This window comes from Vidua chalybeata, chromosome Z, assembly GCF_026979565.1.
Source record: "Vidua chalybeata isolate OUT-0048 chromosome Z, bVidCha1 merged haplotype, whole genome shotgun sequence".
NCBI lineage: Eukaryota > Metazoa > Chordata > Aves > Passeriformes > Viduidae > Vidua > Vidua chalybeata.
Genome location: NC_071570.1, coordinates 29691446 through 29717631, shown reverse-complemented (window position 1 = coordinate 29717631; position 26186 = coordinate 29691446). Strand labels below are relative to the sequence as shown.

The window sequence follows — 26186 nt, the reverse complement described above, 5'->3', positions numbered from 1 at the left end:
TCTAATAACAACTCTTAATAAATATTCTCCCCTTCTAGAGTGTCTCTGGCCTAAGACTTACAGACACATTTTTGAAGAGAACATACGAGTATGATGATATTGCACAAGTCTGTGTAGTTTCTTCAGAAATCAAGCAAAGCTGAAGAAAAAAATTCTGTAGTTTTCCTGTTTTTTTTTAACCAACTTCTTGATGTTTTTGCAGTCAATTGTTCTAAAATGAGTATAAACAAACACATATAGCTGTAAATGTGATAATGATTATTTGATTATTTAATTTCTCTGAACATATCTTGAATGTTTTCAAATCTTTTAAAACATGCATTGCATTTTATCTACTAGAAATAAAACCTTTGAAAAAAGTGTAGTTCTAGCAAATTATATTGCATTTACATCATCTCGGGACAGGGGGATGAGATTGATAAGAAATACTAGCATTTTGTGCTTATTTTTCTTATTTTAATTTTTTAGAAGTATTTAAACCCTTTTAAAATCATGGCTCTGACAAGACTACTTCAGTTCAAAGGAACTGACCTTTTACAGACAAGTTCCTGAAATCCAAATCCAAAAAAAAAAAAAAAATAACATGAGGTACCTGGCATGGCAGCGTGTTTGCATGGTACATGTATAGCCATAGGAAATAAAACCTGATAAAGGCACGAGATGAGAGAGTGGAGGGAGTGCAGCTGGCACTGTTAGAGGCACTTGGAGCTAGGAACTGGAGTATAAGCCAAAGACTGTGTTGGTTGTGGCTCAGTCTTTGAAAAGGAAGCAATACAGCAAATCTGTCCCAGTTATCTGCTGTCATGAGCAGAGTTGTGCATCCCTGTAATACAGGACATGCTATTAACAGGCATGTTATTTTCCAGTTAGTAGGGAACTGAAAACTAAAATAGTAGAACTCAGGTAGTTTTTTATTGTTAAAATAAGGTGGTGTCAATTATTCTTTGCATCCCAGAGGCAATTAAATAGATTTTTAAGGAAAAAAAAAAAGAAGGAAAAAAAACCACCTTGCACTGCTGCCTTAGATAAGTTCTCTAAAGCATATACAGGAAGAAGTTTAGGGCTTGGTCAAGCACTACAATGTGCTTTTTCCTAGATTTGTTTTGACAAAAACTGGTAATATTATTGGCTAAAATATCTATGGTTACCCAGAGGTAGCCACTTAGTAGATAAAATGGCAACTGTCTTTCCTAGTTTAATACTAGGTAAACTAGTGTTAAAGACACTAATCAGCAGCTTGTATTTCTCAGCTACCATGTTGGCACTTAGCAACTTCATAGTTAGTTTTGACACTATTTTACTTAAGGCTTCCCATGTATAAAATCTGAAGAGTAGTATTCAGTGTTAAAATATTGGATAAATTGAGGATCAGCTTTGTATATTGAGGGACTAAGTCCATACAGAAATGTACATTAGAAATGTATCCTGCCTGTGTGATAAAATCCAACCAACATGAACAGGTATTTAAAGAATGCAATTGTTACTTGAGATACATAAAAAATAAAAAATTGAGATACATAAAAAATTAAACCAGAAAACCACAACTATACAGACAAAAAAAGTATATTACTTTATTTATAATGTATCTTTGAGTTAAACTACACAAATTGAAGGAGATGGAACCACATGGCAGTAAGAGGTAGGAGAGATACAGAAATAGCAGACAAGTTGCATTATACCAGTATGACTTGCTGTTGCCGTAAAACGATCTACTCAAAGTTACAGAGCTAGTTCTATCTCAGTATGCATGAGTGATTTTACTTTGCACTTGTTACAAAACCAAGAGTGCAACTGAAACAATTTCTAAGCTGAATATTTCATTAAGTGTCTTTATGATCATAGTTAGAAGAATATACTCCCATGCAAGAAGGTTACAGGAGTTCACAATTGATTGCAAAATACTTTCTTCTCTAACAAATTATCATACTTACGTACTGATTGAACAGTAATGATACAAAACCTATTAGGTGTAAATGCAGATTTGCTCAGTTGAATGATAAACTGCAATTGATCTTAAATTAAAGCAATATTTACAGGGATTGTGGTTTACCACTTTATCTAGCAGGATGAAAAATTTTAGGGCAAGATACAGTGCAGTTACTACACGGGAAAAGAGTCCTTCCACGCCCTGTGATTAAGACATGTTGCATGACTGAAACAATCTAGGCAATTCAAAGAAAAGCAGACTTTAGCATAAATGATCTCTCTGTTCATGGTTTCAGTGGAAAAGCATGTAATAACTGCTCCTGTTACTGGTTTCACTGTTTTTTGTTTAGGCTATAAAGCCCTTTCTGTTAATACATAAGAAACAGAGAATGTTTACTAGTATTGTGCCAGTCAGTTGTAGCACATTCCTGAAGGCTCAGCTAATGCTATTAACGTTTTAATATATACTCTGTATTATCTGAAGTAAAACCTAAACACAACAATATTGTAGCATGTGAAATGAAAATTACAACTCGATGAAGATGACTTCAAGAGTAGTTTTCAGGTAACTAACCAATGCTTCATTCCATTTAACGTTGGGGATTGTTCTCCCATAAATTCATTAAGCTATGGAGCTTGTACTTAACAGTACAAGTACACAACTTTTTCTGCCCTCTTTGGATCTTAACATACTTTGTAGTTCTTAAGGAACTCTTGACACTCTGTCTTAAAGCAGAAAAGTAACTGCATGAGGATTGCTGTTGCGAAGTGAGAATAATTTGAGTTTGTATTGGCAGAGCTGCCCACTCCACCATAGATTTTTTTGGTTCCCCCATCAAAGTTAGTGAAACACACTTTGGGCAGTTGAAGATATGAAAGAGAATTAAAAGGAACTGTGAAGTTTAACATACTAGGTACAATGCTTCTCTCTTGACAAAACACACTGTTCCAAGTAATACCTGTACACTTCTTGTAGCCCACCCAGAGCCTCCATAAATCTTCCTTCTAAACAGTATTTCTGTCCTACTCAGTGTAATTGAACTTAAGTATGTTTCCTTGAATGAATAAGATTCAGGATCTGAGCTACCTCTGACAAAAGATCCCTTTAGGGATTCTCTTTCTCATCATCAGACATTGAGTCAGAAGCTGTTACTTGAAAATGTATTTAATGTAAAGCTTAAGTATCTCTACAACCTGAAGAAAGCAGCTACACCAACTTAAAGAAGTAATTTTCAAAAGCATTTTAATGTTGTACATAGGCAAGCTATTCAATAAAGTGTGAAATGTCTTAAAATTGTTTATGTATCAAGCTTTACCTCTTTATTCAATAGATGGTAATATGGATTTCCTAGGTCTGTGTTTTTTCCAATTCCTTTCATTTCTCCTTGAATCAGCATTTTTCTCTCTGGTTTAGTAGGGTAAGATTCATACCGCAGATGTACAACAATAATTTGTTAGAATCAAGTATATTACTTAGCCCCAAATTTGCATTTGTTTCTGCTGGAGGAGCTCTTTTATGAGCACAAGATCAATTGGATATAAAGTCTAAGGTTAAGGAGTTTCTGTATATTTCTCCACTTGGGAATCTATTGTTACTCCTCCAGATTGACTGGCCATGAGAGATGACTCTGTCTAAGAATTCAAAGCAGGCTCCTCAAACTAGTTAAGATATAGAAAGAGGAAAGTGTGTTGAGAACATCCTTGGGCTAAGAACAAGTGTACTTTGTATCAGAAAGCAGTGTGAACAGTAAACAGAGAGAAAAAAAAAAGTTAACATACTAGACATACAGAAGAGCAGCAGTCTTGCAAGAGTAATATTAACTGAGCAAGAAACAAATACTATAGAGTTGAAAAAATCTTTGACTATATAACCATCATTTTGGATAGATATGTATAATTTAAAAAAAAATCCCCAATTGTTTAAGCCAGTGATTTATCACACAAGAATAGAAAAAGAATCCTTCTAAGGCAATTCTTTTTTAAAATTTTCAGTACTAGTTATTTGTACAGTCACAGGCTCAGTTTTAGCTTATTACAGTTAAGAATTTTAAGTTTATATTAAATACTGCATACATATGGAATGTAATACAGCTTGCCATGCCTAGGAACATAGTGCCATAATTCTGACCTCCAGGGCTACCCATCATGATGTGAGGGTATACATGGCAGTAGAAAACTCTACAACTTCTCTTTCCTTTCCCAAGCCAAGTTTCATTTTGATTTCTGTGCATTATCCTACACAGAATTATTGTGTTCTCTTTCTCTACAATGTGTGGTACTCCTTCATATGCAGTCATCTCCCTCTCTTCTACCCAATGAAGTTGAAAAGTATTTCCTGTTACTCATCAAAGCCTCTCCCCAGGATTAAGGAAACAGACTTCTCAAGCATGAGTCTCTATACCAACACTACTTAATGCCCATTATAAAAGGGCACACCAGATGGGCCTATTGTTTCAATATTTCAGTATTTCAATACTGTTTAAATGATACAACCGCCATGATTCTCACCATATGAATAATACATCTTTTACACTATCATTTTAGAAGTAGTTAGGCAAGATCAGCACACTACAAAACTCCTCCCCACTCAGTAGCCCTGGAGGTCAATCTGATGCACATACTGAAATTACTTGGATTTGGGGATTTTGATAAACCACCTATTCAGTGTGTTGATTTTCAGAGGAGTAACTATACATAAACGCTATGTTCCAAGTTATGTGCAAGAGATCTGTTTACCAGATTTATTCTTGTTTGCAAACACACACAAAGAATTTTCTGTCTTCTATTCAAGCAGAAGAGTTACAATGGTGCTTTTGCTACTAACTATGGTATGCACTTTGGGGTTATACATCATTCCAATTCATACGACTCACTGAAGTCAGGAATGTTCTTCAGTGCTGCCACTCAAATATCGGCTCCGGATATGATTTCTCAGTTGCTCTATGAGCTCAGGATTCTGCTGCTGTATCTGCTGTGCGAACTGCTGCCCCCTGTGTTGAACAGTTTTAAGTGAACAAAGCAAGTGAAAGCAGCATTTGTAAGAAAACAGGATATCGCAATACAGCTGAAAGGTGCATGACATTAAAATTAAGATTAAAGATATCTTGATTTAAGATATCTTAAATCAAGTCTTAAGGTATTTGCAGTATTATGAATTTATCTTGTTAAAGTGTCTCCAAACAGGATCATTGTAATAAATTTATTTTCTTTCTTTAGTAGTATTACTTATACTTGATAACATAGAGGAGTAAAGTATCACCTTACAAAATATATTACCTTTTATGGTAAAACAACACATCTGCTCCAGTCATTTATCCCCTTCTTTTTGAGGGATCCACTCTAACTGTTTAAAGTAACTACTCTTAGAGTTGGAGTGCAACCTTATGTTAATGGTTCCAGAAATACAGTATGCAGCTGCTGACTTGTACTTGTGAACAAGATGTCATTAATTGAAAGCAAGTGTACCATCAAGTTTTTGTATCTTGCATGACTGAAGTAATAACAGATCTATCTATACAGTTATAGCTTAAGAGTTAAATTAATAGCAGAGACTAATTCCATGTATAAGAGGAGCGTAACACTCGTTTACTAATTAAAAAAAATAAAAAATACTATTTTATGAAAAGCCTAGCTTGTCCTCTCCGTTACTTCTACATTTTGTGCAAGTAGCAAACTATCAAGACTCCTTCAAACTACATTGCAGGTTGAAGGAAAGTCACATTTTTATAGATATCTGCATAGTAGATAGTTTTTATGATAATAGCCCTAAATTTTTGCAGTGAGATATTTCTGTCTGTGATGTAAATGATAAATTACTTTTGCCCTGAAGAGGTGAAACTTAAAAATAGTTTGGAGTTGGCTAAAATGCTGAAATAAAGTAAAATTGTATGCCCTATTAGAGATCTTGGGATATAAGCAAATGGCATGTTTTTTTGCAGACCCTTCCAGATGGATATCATCATTATAGTATAAAAGCCTTGGGTCCTGGGTTTTGTAAAGGTATTCTTCATTATCCTGAGTTCCCCGAAACATTCCTTATCTAAATGGAGAGATGCCAGAGCAGAAATTGGTTTGACTTGTGCTAAGTAAATATATAATATCCCAAATAGTATCTGAGATACCAGGTAGTAAATTCATCCACACAATTTGATAACACGTGTAGGAATACTTAAAATATTTAAAGGAATGTTTTTAGTAAGTGGCATTAGAAAATAACAATGTATGACAACCAGAAAGTGAAGCTGAGCACAGCTCAGCTGTTCAGTCATTGCAGTTGAACAGCTGAACACAGCAGTTCAGTCATTCCAGTTGATGGAAATGTATGGAGCAAACAAACACAGTCCTGGAAAATAAGTCTTTGAGTTCTTGGTTTTAATAACGAACAGTGGGAATAGACCACAGTATAATTCCCTTCACACTTTTAAATAGATGTTGCACAGTTATCCTACTACAAATGTGACAATTTAAACCATGTAGTTCTTACTTACGCGTGGATCAGGCTGGATAAATCCGAAAGGCCACCAACCCCAGCAGCAGGGCCACCAATGGCATTTGACATCATCCCTGACATCCTGGAACAGTTAGCACAGTGTTTGTATTGGGGTGTGCAGGGACCTTTACTGTAAGCAATAAGCCCCACTTCTTTTTTGAATTGCTGAGAGGAACTAAGTTGCAAGGAGAAGCTACACTTTACAGTAAGCAAAATAAAATTACATTTTCAGTAATACATCTTCATTTCAAAATTACAGCTATAAGTACTATACATCTTTTATTAATTCAAATGTCTTAAGACATTTGTTTTAATGGTACCCCATTTTAATACTTACAGTTGTTGAATTTGAGGATTTTGCATTAAGCTTGCTGCCTAGAATAGACAACATACGGCTGAAATTATAAAATATTTACTACTTGGCTATCACTGAGAAAATCATGCAGAAAAAACCCACATGCTGTATTCTATTACAAAATTAAGTTTACATGCAGAGCAAAAAGAATCAATACAGAAATGTATTTCATGGAAATGAAGCTGATACAATTTGTTAGATGTTAAAGAAAAAATAGTACTTATAGATTCAGACATGAAAAATATGACAAGCCATTTAACATAAAAAACCCAGCACCAGAAAACTAATCAAACAAATGAAACATTGAAGAATTGCAAGGACAAATGCTTTCTACTGGACTTTTTGGACAAAAGTCTGTATTTTGTTGCTTCTCAGCCTGGATAAATTAATTTTGCAATTATTATCAGTACCAGGCATTAACAGTTAAGATTATGGCTACAAATATTTTGGATCAAACTGGCGTGTGGACTTACTTTGTAGCATGGTTTTGTGGTAACATATATCTTCTCTGGTAACTGCATATCTTCTTATTTTGTAGTAAGCATGAGGCTATTTAAATTTCTCATTCATTAGATACCTCTAAAATTATATTGCTTTTACCATAGTGTAAGGGTGTCTATGGACTGATACTATAGAAAAAAACATGTGATTTTTCAATGTTAGTAATGTAATTCCTAAAGAAATCAGTGTCTGTATGAATGCACCACCAATAGACAAAACAGTATGTGCTTCTTAACTGTCTTATTAAATATATTACAAAAATCAGATACATCTAGTATTCATTTTATTGATCAATATATCAACATATATAGATAACTCAAAGGTAAATCAACTTTTTTCTCTAGTTAATAGTTAGATATAAAATGTATAAAATGTCACATGCAGGTCAGTTCTGTGCTAAATATAGGGTTAGTTTCTTGCATCAGTAATAAGCCATATCTAGTTTAGGGGCCAAAAACTGAGGCTACAATCAATTTTTTCAAGGTCAGACAGTGAGGCAATTTTTTCATTTTAACAAAAAAAACAAGTAACTGCACCTTGGGAAAACAACTCATTTATTCCTGAATAAATGCTCAGTGTTCTATCTAGTTCACCAGGCATCTTCTGGAAACAATGTAAAAGATCCTTTCCTCAAAGCCAGCTCCATACATTGATTCTAAACAGACAGAGGTTGTCTTAAGTACATCATGTGGCTAGTGAAGTAGTACACAGAGATGCAGTGCTATTTAATCATGAATGCCATCAGAGAACTTGCTCCCTCTTTTCTTGCCTACTGTTTCTATTATTTGGACCATTTTACCAAACCAGATGTGTGGATCTCTTTTGAATGCAGCGCCCTTCACACAAAAAGCACTGGCTGAAATGTGCTGTTCCATTGAAGCTACCAGAGGGCTTGTAAAGTTTTAACTGTTTTCTTAAAGGAAGTAAGTTTGGGGTTTGTTTTGTGTGGGTTTTTTTGTTTGTTTGTTTGTTTGGGGGGTTGCTTGTTTGTTTTTTGTTGTTGTTTTCGGGGTTTTTTGTACTTTTGTTTGTTTGTTTTGGTTTTGGGGTTTTTTGGGTTTTTTGTTTGTTTGTTTGTTTTTCCTCCAAATTCCATTCTACAAAGTTAATAAATTCTGTTTAGCTAAGAAAGCCATGTGGAAAAGAAAAGATGTACTGAGAAGTACACAATTTGTTATTATACTGAACATAAGAAGAATGCAGTATATGCTATTTATATTATTTTTTTTAACTCTTAAGGTTATTAGAGATAATTTGAAAGAGTAAGAACAGAAAAGTCTCTCGGATTGTTGTCCCAAAGAAGAGTTACTTTAGTCCTTGTATCATTGTTAACTGTTCTGTGGAGAATTGAAGAAATTTTCATCATGCTGTTGACAAGAGCTTTCTGTCATAGCATACATAAAAACAGCATAGCTAACCTATGTGTGTTGTTTTCTATCAGTAACAGAGAATCAACCGCAAATAACACAGGCATTATTGGAGATACTGGCTTCACTTCTCGTTTAGAGTGGAAAATGATGTAGAAAAGTTTAAATTCAGTGTAATAAAACCATTGCTATAATAATACTCATTAAAATTGCTTGTGTTCTTGAACAAGAGTTGTTCTTAAAAGTTCAGTTTTTAAAATGGGATAATGCAAACCTTGAGATATACTCACCATACTAATGAAGGCAGGATTGTTTATCAAGCTTGCCATGTCAAAACTCAGTCCAGTTCCAGTCTACAAACAAATTGCAATTGAAGCTAAGTTTCCTAAAAATCCCAGTTTAAACTACTGTAAATAAATAAATACAGAGCAAACTTACAGGACTGGACACATCTCTTAGTTTCTGTTCTGCTATTTTCAAATTTGACTTGTAAGAGTCATTCTCTGGATCAAGATCCAGTGCTTTTTGATAACTGGTAACTGCTTCTTCATATTTATTCACTGAGGTCAGAGCCAACCTAATGTGAAATAAAGAAATCCTGGTTAGAACATAAATGATCATCAAAAGCTAATGATTGTGGGAATCCAGGGCATCCCTCTCTGGCTGCCCTGGAAGGTCTGGAACCCTGGCAGGGGAGTCAGAAACCCCCCTGTACAGAGCCCCAAGAGACATTGTCTCTGATCACTATCCTTAGAAAAGAGTTTTCAATCTTACAAGATGACTTACAAGCTCTGAGTGTTTGATATAAGTAGTAATTAGTGTGGCATGGGTGCAAAAGTGGAATTTTAGGATTCTAGATAAGGGGTTCAATGGAGGCAAGATGGAGGAAATTGGGCGTGCCTTGTCCTTCTTCTTCATGCCCTCCATGTTTCACTGTGGTGTTGGCATTTTTCTATTGGTTTAGGCTGGGGACACACTGTTCAACATGGGTGATAGATATTGGCATGTTATTGTAAATATAGCACACGTAGTTTCTAGTATATAATGTTTGTAACATCCCACTGAGGGGCAGAGCCCCGCACACTGTCCTGCAAGACAGACCTGCTGCAGGTCAGAGAGAAAATATTTTAGATAAGAAGAAATAAACAACCTTGAAAACCAGCCCAGACAAATTATGACTCCTTCTTTGGCAGCGGGGCTGAAAGACAGAGACTTTCTACAATCTTGGGAGCATTTAAATATCACAGATCCCGACAAATTATATATTTTCTGTTCTAAGTAAAATAGTGTCTCACAACTGATTTTTAGCTTGACCACTTAATTAAAACAAGTACTACTGCTTAGTGTAAGCACTTGCTTTTGTACAGAAGGAGATCTCTCAAGAACACATCTTGCATTGTCTGTTTCATATATATGCAAGTTTCATTAAAAACTCCTTGGTATCATCAAGTGACTTAGTCACTTTATGAGCACAAGCTGGATCCAGCATCTGTGCCTTTTTGCATAAGTTCTAATTGTTTTTTCCAGTTCTTCTGACCTAAGAGATTATTTAGAAACTTAAATGGGTAGGTAGGGCAAAGATACTCTTAATATGAGTTATGCAATGTTAAGAAACTGGACCTACAAATACATTATTTATTTTTATATATATTAAAAAACATATACTTTTAATATAATAATTACTATATTAAATATTTTAATATGGAAGGTGTTTGATGAGTATATTGTTGTCTTTATACATTTATATAAAATTATTTTTATTATTAACATTTTCATTATTTTAAAATATCAGACCTATAAGTTTCAGCATTTTTGTCTCAGGATCAATGTAAGGGTTCTCCTTTCAGATCTTGTACTTCAACAACTTGACAAACTTTATACAGCATAGTAGTAATATCTGTAAAATGGTCTAAGAAACCCTTGTATCAGAGAAGCCTACTTAATGTTTTGAAAAAGACTCTGCTCCAGAAGCTCATTAGACCACAGGACAGACCTACTACTTTTAAGCAGTATTTTATTTCAAATTTGATTAGCTACTATGTTTAAAATATCCTCTTTCTTTGAACTATTCCAGAAGTCCATCTGGTTGCAGTTTCAATTCTATCTGCTACAGTATTTTCAATTTATACTGACAAAAAAAACTAATCTGATCTTTTCCACATTTTGTAAAAGATTTGTGTAACCCACATTCAGCTATTTAGTACTTCAGTTCACCTTCTGATGCTGAGCTACACAGGCTGGGTTGATAAGCTTGTGCTTATGCCCACTAACAGACCTTGGTCTTTTGTCTCATGCAAACAAGTTTTAGATACATCCATGATTGTCATTGCTCTCAGTAAGAATATAAAACTCCAGGAATTTCCAATATTGCTCCTGGAGGAATCCACACAATATTAGTGTTTTCTCTCTTAACTCATTTACCTCCATAAAAAACAGTCTCCCTTTTGGCCCATTAACTTGCCAAAATAGTTTCTGCCCAGACAAGAAGTGCAACCCATTATTTCTGTGATGGAATAATGCTTTTCACAGAATAAAAGTATTTTACAGAGTAAATTTCTTGGAACACATTACAAGTCAGAACAGCAGACAATTTCTTTCCTCACACCTCCTACCCAGACAAGTGGTCTTTCAGGATCATGCTGGAAATACCACCTTTAACTGAGATTCTTTAAAATGGCTCCCATCTGTGTATATTTGTGGCATTTCTGCATCTTTCTGTGACATACAAAGATTTTCTGTCAGATTCTGAGAAAAACTGGTAAGTCTCCATAATGCAGTTAGAGAGTACATCTTTTTCTTAAGGACTTTTTGTTGAGAAGGTGTTTTCTAGACTGGGGGCAGGGGGGTGGGATTTTCACTTATTACTAAAGAAGCATGGTTTCCTCATTCAGCCTATGCCAAATAACAATCAATAACAATTAACAAACAATCCCTAGCATTTTTTAATTTACTGGTATAAATATAACCTCAAAAGACATATGCAGCATTAAGTCCACTACTACAATGTGCTTGATTATTGAAAATGCAAAGCTGTACATCATGGAAGAATCGCCCTTCACTCAAACCAACAGCCTGTTGGTAGAGCATTCCTGACATTGTTTTCAGGTAACACTTAAAACCACCCTCAAGAAGCTATACAGTTAATCTCTCCGACATTGCTGAGAAAACCTGCTAAAGAGACATAGCTTATTCTTGCTAAATATCTGCTTCCAAAGAGCTATTGAACAGAAAAACTAAGGCTTAATTCTTGCTAGTGTGAAGCCCCGATGCTGTTCTCTAACAGCATCATTAACAGATTCAGTGTTACAGAATTTTGATTACTTTTAAATAGTTAGGAGGTAGAAAAAAACCATCATTACTTCCTAAGCTAAATCCAGCAAGTTGATGAATTGAAAGAAAAAAACTGCAAACTGATGAAATCTGATGAAAATGCTGGTATCAACCACATATAAAAAGAGCTGACAGTCTGATAGAGTCATCTTGAGAAAATTGCTACACTTACACAACAACAGTGTTCTGTAAGTGAATAAAACAACCTGGCTCCATGTATTTCAGAAAATCTATGGTAATCTACACATGGGTCTTCAGTGTTTACTCTAATTTCTATTAGCTTACCCCATTCTTCCATATGCTTTGCTGTACTTTGGATCTATTGCTATGGCACTCTCACAGTCCTTTATTGCTTCCCTGAAGTTGTTGAGCTTACTTTGAGCAGCAGCCCTGAGAGAAAGATGGTAAGGAAATAAAGCTTTGTCAAAAAACCCCAACCAACCAAAAAAATGCACAAAAACCAAAACAAACCAAAACAACCAAACCCTAAGCCTAGATATTCACATCTTTGTGACTTATTTAATCTTACTTTACTTTACTAATATTTAATCTTACTTTTCATTCACTATTTTGGCTATGCTTAACTTCCTTTAATTAAGTAAGACAAGCAAATATTATGAGTTAAGTATGTGCCTAAGTGGCTGGACTACAGTTTGGAGAACATGCACTCACCTCTGAGGACACAAAGGACAAATAATTCTAAGGAACTGTCTAAGATCTAGCATATGACTATGCACAGAATAAATCATAAAACCTATTACAAGAAGTGAAACTGTCAAGTAGTAGTTTATATAAAATCACTGTTTAAGAAGAAATATTTTATGTAATTGGTGTTTTCCAGAAGAAGCATCATTTTACAGCCATTCAAAGGAATGCTGTGATTTTTCCCTGCTCAGGATTTTAGAACTCATCTCAAGCTTGTAGGTAAATCACAATAACATTTCTCAATAACCTCTGCATTACTAAATTACATCTCTATATTGGAGAAATACTGAATGTTGCAGATATTAATACAATAAGATTAAAGACTTGACCAAATTAAAAAGGACACATTAAATGAAATGAATGTGACACAATTAAAATGAAACACATTAATAATCAAAACTTCACCAGTTTGAAAGGTTTCAAGCCACTCTCATTTATTTTTCCTTGGTTAAAAAATGTAGTAGAAATTACAATATTTTCATTGCATAAAGCATATCTATTTTATTAAGAATCCTTTGTCCTGTGATTAGCTCCCAATTGCATGAGTTTTTCTGACTTTGATTAAAATGTCTTCTGAATGGGACTACTTAACTGTTTTGGGCTGTTAAGCAGTTGTCCAACTCCACAGATGCCAGTGAAGCTTTATAAATAAAAGCTGGGGGCAACACTTGTTCTCACATGTATTTGAACAGAAAACATTTTTCCATGTTCACAAGAAGCTTTACATGGCCAGTTAAAATTTTGAGGGCATATCAGCCCACTCTTTTTTGCACTGCTGTGGATAAAAGGCAATCCCACTGAGTGCCGTGTGTCCCTATGGCTCCCAAACAAGCTTAAGATAAGAATAAGGTATATACTTATTGAAATACTCTATCATCCACAAAACTCCAAACAACTCCTGTTTTCTTTTAAATAATTACATACAATACTGTACTGACTGACACTGAGATTCATTTTGGTTCTCACAAATGTGGTATGTGATGATGCAACACAAAAATTATTTCTGCTCTTGCTAATTAAAACTTTGACATTTTAGCCCATACTGAAGAAACTTCCAGTGATTTTAGGAAGCTTTTGAATCTGGTCTGATATTTCCATTTTGTATGTAAAGTGACTCGTGATCAGTTTTCACAAGGAATATAGATGATTTACACTTTTCAACTGCCATCCTAAATATGTAAAACGTTAACAAACTGCGTAATTTCCTTTCTCTTTAAACTTGCCTTTTAAACGCTGAATCTTTCATTTGTATTTATCACAAATTAAATGCTTGAGCAATGGATGCAGAGCTTCAAAAATAGCATAATCCAGTGGGTACAGTGCCACAAGGCCAGATTGACAGCACTTAATATATCCTATATCCTTAAATGAATAGTGGAGGCACTCTAGAGGTGGGCTCATTCCAGTAGAGCCTAAAGTCGGGACTGCCTTTGCTCTTTGGCTGCTCTTCCAAGCAGTGTTCCGCAAGAGCAGACAGCAGTGACTAGGTTAACATGCCCTTACAAGCTCACCTGCTGACAAATCACTATGTCTTCTTCATTCATGACGGTAAAGAGATTAGATAAGAAAATTAACAGCAGCATTGTTATTTTTCAACAGGTCACACATGAAAATACTGACAATTTACAAAATGCTTGAAATCTCCAAAATGGTATTCCTGCATTAATGACTTTTTTTTTTGCCAGAGGTAGCTAGTACTCGAGGAGATAGAGAGAGCAGCTGAGTCACTAGAACACCAGAGAAAAAGGCTTTTACTACTCTCAGCAGGCTAGAAATCACAGCCTACGTTGTGATTTAATATAGACAACTTTACACATACAATACCTTATCTTAAGAGTTGTAAGTCATTTTAAAGCCCATTTTAACTGATCCAGATATGCTGAATGAGCTCACTTTCACTCTAATTTTACAAATCTATCATCAGATTTCTAAATAGAGGGGTTTCTAGCCTTTAACCTGCTTCACAATTTATTTTTAAAATAATGTTAACAAAGTCCAGGAATGAAAGGTGTGTATCATTTTGGGTTTACCTGTTGCAGTAATAGACTGCATTGTTTGGATCCAGTTCTATAGCCCTAGTGTAACAATCCACTGCAGCACCATAATTTTCTTCCTTCATATGATTATTACCTGAAATGAATTATAAAAAGTTCTTAAGTAATTACATGAGACAGTATGTAGTTAGATGAGACAGCTCTTTATGAAAGAAACAGAGAAGCTACCTTTTAGCATCTATAGAAATGAGTTATGACTGCACTTTTTTGAGATACATTCTTTTAAACAGAAAAGTCATGGAATAATGCAAATAAAAATACTATTATGTCTGTGAAGTTTATTATGTGCATTGCAGTACAACACAGAAATCTTCCTCTTTTCATCTTGGTATTTCAGACTTTCCAGCTATTTTTTTCCTGTTAAGGAAAGATCACTTCACTGAGAAGTGTCATTGTAATTGCAGTTCCACTCTAGTAAACTATCTTTGCAAGCCCAATATACTATGTTAATTTTTTAATCTTATTTTCTTATATGTCCCAACAACTTGCTAGTAACTATCTAAATAACACCAAAAAATCAAACAAAAGTAAAACTAAGCACATAAGCCCCATTTTCATTATACTAAATAATTAACTCATTAAGATAATGAAAAGTATGTATAGCGTAAGCAATCTAACAGGATTCAGAAGTAAAATTTCTCACCAAGGAAGCTTAGAACTTCTGCTTTGTAACAAAGTTTCACATTTTATATATTTTAAGTCCAGTGGAAAAAAACCCAGAAACATTTATGCAACTTCTTTATGGACAGAAAATTCTGGACTAAGGTCTTTCAAAGCAAAAGGCACCTTACGCATTCTTTTGTCCCCAACACAAGGCAATCCTGGTTGTTTCTCTCTTTCCTGATGACACAGTAGTAAAAAACCATAGTTCAGTGCCCAAACTTGTCTGTGGTCCTGCTACAATCAATTTTTGGCCAGCTAGATCCTAACAGAAGCCTTGATTTCCTAGAAGTGTCAAGAAATGGTCAGGAAAATTACAGACTTCCACTGACTTCTTGTATTTCAGCCAAGTATTTAAACCTTCTCCTAAAATAAACAAGTCAAGGGATAGGTCAATAAGTTACTACTGATGTAGGTAACTGCGTAAGCAAAGGCTAGAAAATTTCGGTCAGTGCAACAGTTTATCTCTGAGAGAAAACAAGACTGTGGAGCAAGCCCTCAGTGCTTGCACTGACTGAAAAAACTGTACTTGCATTTATTTGTGAACACAAAGAGCTTAGTGAACAAAACCAGATTTAAGTAACAAAGTATCATCTAAGTAGTACAAAATCACATCCTCTAATACTGCTATACTAGACTGTAATTATAGTAAGCAGTCCCTTCCAGTGAGAACTCAAACAAACTGTACTTGCATATATACCTTCAAAATACACGCAGAATGTAACAATATCTTTCTTGTTTCTAGAGGCCCACTGTTTATTCCGTTTCCTTCGTTCTAAGGTAAAGATCTGTACACTAAATTATGTTGTCAGACAAAAAAGCCTTGCAAGCTAGCTGCACTCAGCAAGATTGCAGCAGTTAGTGTTCCTTTAAAACAAAAATGCCATCAATGCGTATCAACGTTAGAATTTCTGATAGTGGTCAGAATATGACCCAGGGTACAAGGCTAAGTTGGAGATTGTATCAGTGCATACCCTTCTTGTTATCTCTCTCTCCAGCTGTAACCTTGCTAAAGGAAAACAGAAAAATAGCTAAATCTACTAATTCTGCTGAGATAAGGAAAAGCAACTGTATTATTCTAATGTCACACAAAATTCTTAAGACAAAAAAATTACACAAATGGTTATACTCCCGAATGTGTGTCCTCTATACTGTAAATACCACCTATTGTTATAATTATGCTGTGGTAATAAAACACAGATCTTCTTACAATCAGGCCACCATTACATTATACAAACCTGCACATAATCTGTGCTGTTACACAGCTTACACTAAGCTAAAGTGTCAAATGATATACAAGGTTAGGAGAGTAAATTCAAGTATTGAGTAGTCTGAAGTGTATATTACTTCCTGGTTACCAAGAAAGAAAATTCAGTTCCCTGATTTTGTTTTGCCATTCATTAGGGAAAATCTACAAAGATTAGGGCTGGTTTGAAAGCAGAGGAGGAGCAGGCTGCTGGCCACAAAGGTGCGGGAAGTTACTCCATTGGTAAGGGCATACAGATAGAAATGAGGAAATCACAGTTATAGGATTATGATATTATAGAAGAAAAACATCAGATAGACTTCCCCAAGTTATCTAATTTATTTCCTAACTCAGGCTAGAAAATACTTGTAACTGAAAAGCATGATAGTGGTGATAGATAATATGTGTGTGAACATGTGGAGGATCAGAACAACAGAGAAAGCAGGACACAAAGTTTTAATTTTATTATGGGAAATTACCAGAGGCATTTCAAGCAGTTCAAAACTGCTTACTAATGCCCCTGACAGATGACACTCTAATTGGTCCTTTGTTACCAAGTATAGACCCTTCCAGGTTTTTTTCAGTAGAGCTGTGGAATTACTTTGGTAAAACCACAAGAAGACTAACATATAGCACATACTAATTTCATTTCCTCAGTCTATTTCACAGACCCTTGTGGACTGTGAAAGACCAAAGTCACAGATTTAAAAGAGCTACAACACCCACACCTGCAAAGTGCTGACTATTCCTATAGTTCAATACTGAGACCAAGAGGTATTCTTCACGTTCCATGAGTTGGTAGTAACAGCAAAACAAAAAGACAGCTTACACAGCAGGTAGGTTACAAATGACTTAACACATTTTCACTTGTGACCTAACCACGTTTGAGCTCTCATATTCAGAATTTAAAAGCTAATGAGCAACTCCAACAATTAGGAACACTTATTTCAGAGCCAGTAGCTCTGCATTTATTATTATGTTATATTATGTTATGTTATGTTATGTTATATTATGTTATGTTATGTTATGTTATGTTATGTTATGTTATGTTATGTTATGTTATATTATATTATATTATATTATATTATATTATATTATATGCAGTAGACTGTATTTATGATTACAAATTACCAATTTTAAGGTAAGAGAGACATGGAATTAGTTTTGCAAAACAGTAGCATTTCTTCCACATTATGGAAATTTTGAGAGAATTATATCTGCCTTGCAATTAGAAGTTTACTTATTTTTCCTATAAAACTCAACTATCTGAAAATCTAACAGGTCATAAACAATGTGATTCATAAAGCATCAATCCATAACAATTCATAACAGCTGTCAGTGCTACATGCTTTTTTAAATTTCCCTCCTCTTCTTTTTGAGGGGAAATAATATGGATTCCGTCTTAAGTGGCATTAGTGACTTCTATGGTACAGCTGCTCTTTCTCACAGAACAGTAATAACAGCTGCCAAAGGGAAAATAAACAACTGGCTTGTCTGCAATTTTTATAAAGCACACAAATAATTTCACATATGTGAAATATTAACCCTAGTAAGTTCACAAGAATTTTTCCATTGGCATCTGTTGGGTCAGTTTTTTACCAGTGGTTGACATCACATACCCATTTCAATAAGAGTAGAAACTTGTATAACAATTCCATGCACAAACAGCCAAACAATAGCTGTTCATTCTTTAAAGCTTCTGCTACTTAGGAGTGTTTCCAACTTTACATGTTATCCCATAGATTTTAAGCAACCTCCAGAGCCAGGAAGAGAATAAACATTATTTTCTTTGCTCCTGGATGGAACAAATCACCTAGCCCTCCTATGACATAGCAGTCACTGGAGAATCTATAAGATGAAGTTTTTTTGTGGGGTGTGTGGTACCCAGCTGCTATACTATCACTACCCACAATAATGCAAAAATATAATAAGAGCATAAGGCATTTTGTTTCTGGTTTTATTACAAACCTTCATCCTTCAGCTGGTCAGCCTTTACAACGCCTTCTGGTAAAGAACATGAGAGAGGCAGCATGTCATTCTGTATGGGGAAAAAAAACAAGATTTTTTTTTTCCCTTTAATATATAAGCCCTGATTTTATCAAAAACTTTCAGAAAGAAGAGAGAAATATCAGCAAACTACGAACGACCTCAGGCACGTATCTCTGGGAATTGCAAAATGCTTAACTGAAGAATAAAAAACTTCAAGTGAGAATGAAGCATCCACTCTTTAGTAATTTTCTATATGGAATTTTCCTTGTCTAGCTGAAATTAATTCTTCCCACTGCCCCCAAAGATTCACATTATGCTAGCTTTTATGGAAATGTAGGGGTTTTTTTTTATATTTTCCTTAAGTTTTCACATATTTTGACCTATACAGCACTTTAATATTGTTTTATTCATATACAATATGAAACTTTAGCACATACTGGCAGAGTAACTCTAGAATCTAAATTAAATTCTTACCTTTTGAATAGAATTTGTGAACATTTCTATCAAATGCTGTGAGGATGCAAGATGAGAATCTTCCAGGGTAATCTTAAACACAGTCTCCAGACACTGAATTGCAACTTACAGGAAAAAAAAAATAATAACATAGGTCACCAGTTTCTCAATATAAGCATAATTCCACTAATTTATTTATAAAGCTCTGACTCACTTCCTTATTCAACTAGTAAAACCAGCTCCTTGGAAAATAAAAAAAATAAAGAGAGGATACCTGATCCCCACAGAATGAGCTTGCTGAAAAAGATCTAAGATATTCACAATCCACATATAGTTTGGCCATTATATTTAAACTAATTTAAAATTTAATATAATTTCTTTCAGTCTTTTAAAGTTTTTTTAAAATATGAAAATACAGTGATTTAAGAAAAGCACCACAACTCATAGTAAGACTAGGAATGTCCATGTGTCACACACTCCACCTCAAAGAACACAGCTGGCATATATTTGTGTGCCATAACAGCTGGAAGAAAACGGGTCATGTTTACTGTACAGAATAAAGGCAAGATACTTATTAATCTTATATTTTTTGAAAAAAATATATTTAATTGAAGATACTTTATTAATCAAATGCTGCAATAATCACAAAACTTTGTCCTATAAACAATATATCTGCAATATCCTTTCATGTGTTCTGTATGTAAGGACTAACCTGCAATAATGCAAATATATTCACAGTAAACCTAAAAATGAATAGCCATATCCCTAGCTGAAGTTTTAAATATGCTCATATTTTTAGACAAAAGAAGATCAGTGGCAGTGTGTATACATACATACATATATATATGTAACTATTAAACTATTAATAGTTAAACTATTGCAAATGATATAATTATTTCCCTTATAATCTTAGGAACCGAATACAATGTTTTTATTAACATATATAATCTAAATATTTTAGACTGAAAACTGAGGAGGAGCAAAGAAGGGTCTTTGTAAAGCCTAGGTTGAACAGAAAAATAGCCGTTTTAACACAGATTATGGACAACCAGGAGTATCTGAATTCAAATTAAGGATCAGTAAAAGCAGATTCTCAGTATTTAAACTTACCCTCAATCCAATGTTAATGTAATAAATATAATTTGAATTATTATTTGCGTTACAATGAAACTGAACACTGATCCAAAATTAGAAAAGTAAAATTACCAAACGTTAACAACTATAAGACCAGTTTTTATCTTCCATGTCACAGCTGGCAGGAAGGGGTTGGGGGGAGGGGGAAGAGATTTGTAAAACAGATTGTAAAACCTGGAAGATGTAATTTTTTTTAGAAAATTATACCATAGAAATTTCTTATAAACAGTATGGCATGACACAAATTTAAAGTTGATAGCATGTAACAATTGAATACACTGCTAAATATGCATTATACAAGTTGCTCCTACAATCTGTAAAGCAATTGACCAGGTCCTAAATCACCCAGTAAGAGCACGGAAGGATTTGGGTTAAACTCATTTGTCTCCTGCTATGTGAAAAACTTAATTCTTGTAAATACAGATTATGCTGAATTTTGAAATATATATAAACCTTTAATAGTACTTTTTATTACTAGGCTGATTGTAAAATCAGTGAAATAACACATATAATTTTTCCTTATATGACTTAATAGGAAGCCACTTGCAATAGTTTACTTACTAATTTTTACTGCCAGTTTATTTTTACTGAAAGGCACTCCCTTTTCCATATGCCTTTCCTCATTTGCAGTTTTGCATAAATTTAAATTACACCCCCATCCCTTATGATCCCTTAAGGCATCAAATCTATGACACCAAATCTCTATGATAGAGAAGAGCTTCACAAAATGCAGCAGTGCACATTATGCGTAAACAAAAGTATTCTGACTATAGTATTATTACTCCTCAGTGTTTTCATCAAATAATTAGTTGGTGCTGTGAATTCCCATATTTCTCCTTTAAGTGGAAAATGGAATTTAAAATCCTTCTATCACATATAGTATATGTGATATATATAGATGAAATTAAGACCTCTTATAGGATGACTCAATAGGTTAGAATAACCATTGGCTAAATGCAAGCCAACAACAGAAACCCATATAGAAACATTGCTAAACAGAAACAATTTCAAATCAGAAAATATAGTAAGTTGTGACAAGGTCAGTAACTACCCTGTTTTAACACTACACAAAAACACAACTCCAGTAAAGTCAAAGGAGTGGAAACCTGGATTTTGCCTGAAAAGTTTCTCAGGAGGTCAGACTGCCAGCACCTTGCTATCCCATTTATCCACGTGAGGCACTGTCAAATGCTGCAAGCTCAATATTATCAGGGAAAGACTTGATGCACCATGTGAGCTATTCACCTAAGATTTTTCCTAGGTCTGATTTCAAAGGTCAAAGTTATCTGTTCTCCCACCTAGCATCTACCTAGGTGGTGGCTGAAGCTTGAAGTGACCACCTTGCAAACCACTTCCCAGCTGAACAGCTGGAGCTCACACAAACACCCATTATCTGACAATGCCAGCAATGGGCTATGCTGGAACCCAGTGCCACAAAGCTCCAGGACTTCTGCTGCCCAAACACAAGCCTGCATCACCAAGCAACACGAAGGCATCACAGCCAACATGCAGGCTGAATAATGAGCATTAATTGGGCTGCTGAGGCCCCCTTAGTACTTGCTGTCATCTTGCTTCATCTTACACATAATCTTACCCGTGTCAAGTATTACATTCATCCACTGCCTTCCTGTTTTGGAAACACTGCTTTACAGAAAACAGTTGTGGTATATCAATCATAGAAGTAAGAAGAAAATCACAGCCTTGGGTATGTTGTAGAGAGCTTTTGTTTTAATCCCAAATAAATAGGTGCTGAAAAGAAGAAAGAAAGAGAGAGCGACGGAGACAAAAAAATCCCTACCCTGTAAACAGGAAAGAGAAATAACTGCAATTTAAACACAGTCTAAAATAAAACTTGGAAAAAGGGAAGTGTCTAGTTCATACAAAAGAGTTGAGCACTAAGCACCGGGGATCTGTATCACTGCTCTAGATGCTGGGAGAATATATTTCTCTGGTCTACCTTCCAATTACTCTGCTTTCTCAAAATAAGGCATTTTTATTCATCAAGCAAGTACAAAACTCCTAAAGGAAATTCACACTCTCGTTGACATTTCTATATAATTCAAACATGCAGTATGCAGGTTATCATTGAGTATGAATACATCCTAGACTTGTATTTTAGAAAGGCTCTTTTTTTTTTTTTTTGTGATGTTCTATCTCTTTTTTTGTTCTTTTATGGAAAATGAGAACTGTTTGAATTACTTTTTGGAACAGTCACTTAATCATACAGTGTTTTGTCTTTTCACAGACACCAAGTAGGTACATAAGGTACCAACAAAAACTATCAGTCAATTCTTTTCATCGCTTATGTCTCCACCTAACATTAAATACTTCAGTGAGTAAGACTTGGCTACTGCTACTGCACATGTGCTAAAAATATCTTGCACAACTAAAATGAGTCTATTTATGAGGCAGAATGCCTGCCTCTTATCCTCTAACACATAGCATATGGTACCATGCTTGTGGCAGAGCACAAATCTAAAAATAGGATTTCGGATCTATATTAAAATGGTAAATTTTGCATTGGCTTTTAAGCACAACTGAGGTTTTGTAATATCTTTTATTTAGAAAACTGAATTCTAAAATTTATTCTTTCATAAACACATTGGCTAAGGCTGCTCTAAGACGTTATCAGGTAAATTTTCAACCATAGCCCAATGTTTACCAGTTTCATTATAAAAGCAAAAGTAAATCTCTTCATCTCTATTATATATGACTTCCAAAAACATTGTTTTCTTTCATCAGATGAACATCATCAAAATCTGACACAGGTTAAATTTGTTGATGGCTGCTGCTTTTCAAATGTACAAAATGCCCCAGATTCTGACGTAAAACCAAATCTTTCGGCTTTTATTCCTTTGCGACTATTCTTTGAATATAATGACACAAAGCTTTCTTTCTTGTTTAGTTTGATGAACAACTACACTGGACAAGCAATAGATAATAGAAGGAAGTACACTCCAGATTTATCTTTTAATTTATGCCTCTGAGAAGCAGGACTTGCTTTGCATCTCAGCAAAGTCTCTCCATGCCTAAGATTTCATAGAACTCAGTGATCAGCTGCACTGCTGGTCCTAGACTTCTCCCTCCAAATTCCTCCTCTGGCTGACGGACACAACCGAAGACTGCTTGAAACAGTAGAGAGATCTTTTTAAAAGATGCTATGAGAAACTTACTGCAGCATTAAGACTTAAGTCTTCTCTCAATTCCACATTCTGATACTACCTGACCTGAAATCTCTGGTAATTAGGAAAAAGGAATAAGAGAAGTATGAAGGAGAATATCAAATACTACAAGGTTACAAAGACCTAATGAGTATCTGTCAATAGAGAAATACAGAGAGAATATGTCTACAGATAGATGCACTTGGGTGTATAGTAGAAGATACACACTACTGAAAATATCAACTACCACATAATCTTTGGAGCCATACTCAAGTGAAAAAGAAAAGCAAAGCATTTATCTTATTTTCTTAGGATGTCTTTTTCCTCACAAATAACACAGAATCCTTGAAAGTAGGAAACAGTTCTTCTCATAAACCAAAACCAATATAGTAATTGTTTTACTTTCCCTGTAACCAGCAGAGCTACTAACAGAAATGAAATGAAGAAAGAAAGCAAACATAAAAGAGAGAAAGAAGCAGCAGAAATTTGTGGTATATATACACAAGTCATTACCACTGTCTGCATTACAGCACTGCTTAACTTAGAATCATAGAATTGTTCAGATTGGGAAAGACCTCTGCAACTTATGTGTTTTAAAGTACCTGTTGCTCAAATTAAGGCACTACAAATGTGTAGCTTTATAATACTTTATAAATGAGAGATGTCTTACAATTAATAATCTCAGAAACATTAGGATCATGATCTTATTTGCATATAATATTTGGTGGCATTTACGTCATTCCAGTTACTTTCTGTGATATTATACATAAAGGAGTTTAACATCTGTGCAGGTATTATATACACACACACACACATACTTATGTATATATACATATAAATAAAAATACATGAAAGCACATTTGTTGCTTACCTTCCAAGCTTTCTTGTTCATCTGGAGTGAAAGTATCCATCTGACTCTGTTCTCTCAAGAAATGGATGACTGCATAAACCAAGCGCTTGACTGATGACATATTGAAATTGTTTTCTGTCTTAAAAACAACAGAATCTCTTATTTTAGAAAATTAATCCCTAAAGTATTCCAACCTCCTAGTAACCTCAGTATCAAGTACACACAATACATAAAACCTAATCTGTTGCCAGAAAGCCCAATAACACGATGTGTTGAAAAAAGTGGTGAATTTGCATAGATTAGGGAAAACTGCTACAATCATGTAGTCTAACTATCAACAGAAAAGCACATATTCCCTCCAGTTCATTCCAGTTCACCAGGGCTAAAATAACTTAGCAACTTATTTTTCCTTTATAGGTTTCTTTTAATGGTTTGCACTTTATTTACATATACACTTGCAAGTAGGAGCATATGCTGAAGTCAAAATCAATTAAAAAGCCACTGTGATAAATATAATGACATAAAGAAAAATACTTCAGTAGAAGTTGTTTTATGATATCACTTGGTGTTACCCTTTGATAAAAGATGTTCTGTGGTCTGATATGGTGTTATCCTTCAATAAAAGATGTTCTACAGTGTGACATGTGCAGTGTTATCCTTCAATGTAAGATAGTCTATGGTGTGACACAGTGTTATCCTTTCATAAAAGGTGTTCTCTGGTGTGACATACTATTATCCTTTAATAAAAGGTGTTCTATGATGTGACATGGTGTTATCCTTTCATAAAAGGTGTTCTACGCTATTATCCTTTAATAAAAGGTGTTCTATGATGTGGCATGGTATTATCCTTTCATAAAAGGTGTTCAATGGTGTGACATGCTATTATCCTTTCATAAAAGGTGTTCTATGGTGTGACATGGTGTTATCCTTTCATAAAAGATGTTCTATGGTGTGACATGGTGCTATGAGCAGTTTATTGTCACTTTGGACAAAGAACTGGAACACCGTGACCTCAGTGCATGCTTGTGACTAGTGACACTACTGGCTCAGTCTGATTTCCATTCAGCATCATCTGGGAGTTATATAACTTGGAGGACAATTTTAGTCACAACTTTTCAAGTTATTTTTCCTTCAACCATTTTGATTTAAAAGGGTACAACCTTATCCAGTTCTCCAAGCAAACCAGGTTTAAAATACAGCATTAAATGAATGGCAAGATCAGGACCTGCTCTCGCTACCTTATTTTCTCTCTACAACCGACGACCAAACCAGTGTACGGCCAAACTCACACCAGGCAAATCCCGTCGTGGAGACGGGGAAAGCCGGGAAGACCACCGGCTGAGGATGCACAGACGCGAGCACTGGGGTCCCCTATCCGCCGGTGGGACAGCGCGGGTCCCAGCGGCTGGGCCGCGCTCCCTCCCCACGCCCACCTCCCGGTCCCTCCCAGGCTCGGATCCGCTCGCTCGGGCCCCAAGGACAACTCTGCACCACCCGCGGCGCGGGCCCCTCCCGACACCGCTCGGACCGCGGCCGCACCGCCCGGGGCCCGACGCGTCCCACCGGCCCCGAGCTCCACGGACCGGGGGCTGCGCGGAAGCGGCTCCCAGCCTTCCCACCCGCGCGGAGCTGCGCTCGCCGAGGGGACGGGCATCGCCCTTACCGTGCGAGATGCGACGAGTCCGCGCTGCCTCTAGCTGCGAGACACCAGGGACGCGGGGGCGTGAGGAGGCGGCGGAAGCGGATGCTCAGGACCGCGGCCGAGTGGGGCTGAGCACTGCGCCCGCGGGCGGCGGGAGGGCGGTGAGAGGGTGGTGCGGCAGCGGGCGCGGGAGCAAAGCCGCTTCTTCCTCCCCTACTGCCTCCTCCTCTTCTCTGCAGCCTGTCCTTCCTCCTCCGGTCTTTTCTCCTCCTTCTTTTCTCCTCCTCCTACTCGGCCACCGCCGCCCCCCGCGCCTCCCCCCAT

At 35.7% G+C, this 26186-nt stretch overlaps 2 protein-coding genes across 5 annotated transcripts in view; one reads left to right on the top strand and one right to left on the bottom strand.

Moving 5' to 3' along the window:
• Positions 1 to 3223, top strand: part of TRAPPC13 (trafficking protein particle complex subunit 13) — a 26774-nt gene extending 23551 nt beyond the window's left edge. For all 4 annotated transcript variants that reach the window (XM_053932331.1, XM_053932330.1, XM_053932329.1 and 1 more), the window contains one exon: positions 39 to 3223. In XM_053932331.1, coding sequence (XP_053788306.1) covers positions 39 to 143 — 105 coding nt within the window. In that variant the 3' untranslated portion in view covers positions 144 to 3223. The remainder of the gene's footprint in view (positions 1 to 38) is intronic.
• SGTB (small glutamine rich tetratricopeptide repeat co-chaperone beta) lies at positions 1548 to 26186 on the bottom strand. Its single transcript, XM_053932333.1, is given in 12 exon segments — positions 1548 to 4916; positions 6414 to 6497; positions 6753 to 6790; positions 8929 to 8991; positions 9077 to 9215; positions 12254 to 12358; positions 14704 to 14803; positions 18602 to 18671; positions 19097 to 19200; positions 24242 to 24355; positions 25884 to 26078; positions 26081 to 26186. Coding segments are annotated over 12 exon segments (1230 nt in total). The 3' UTR covers positions 1548 to 4804.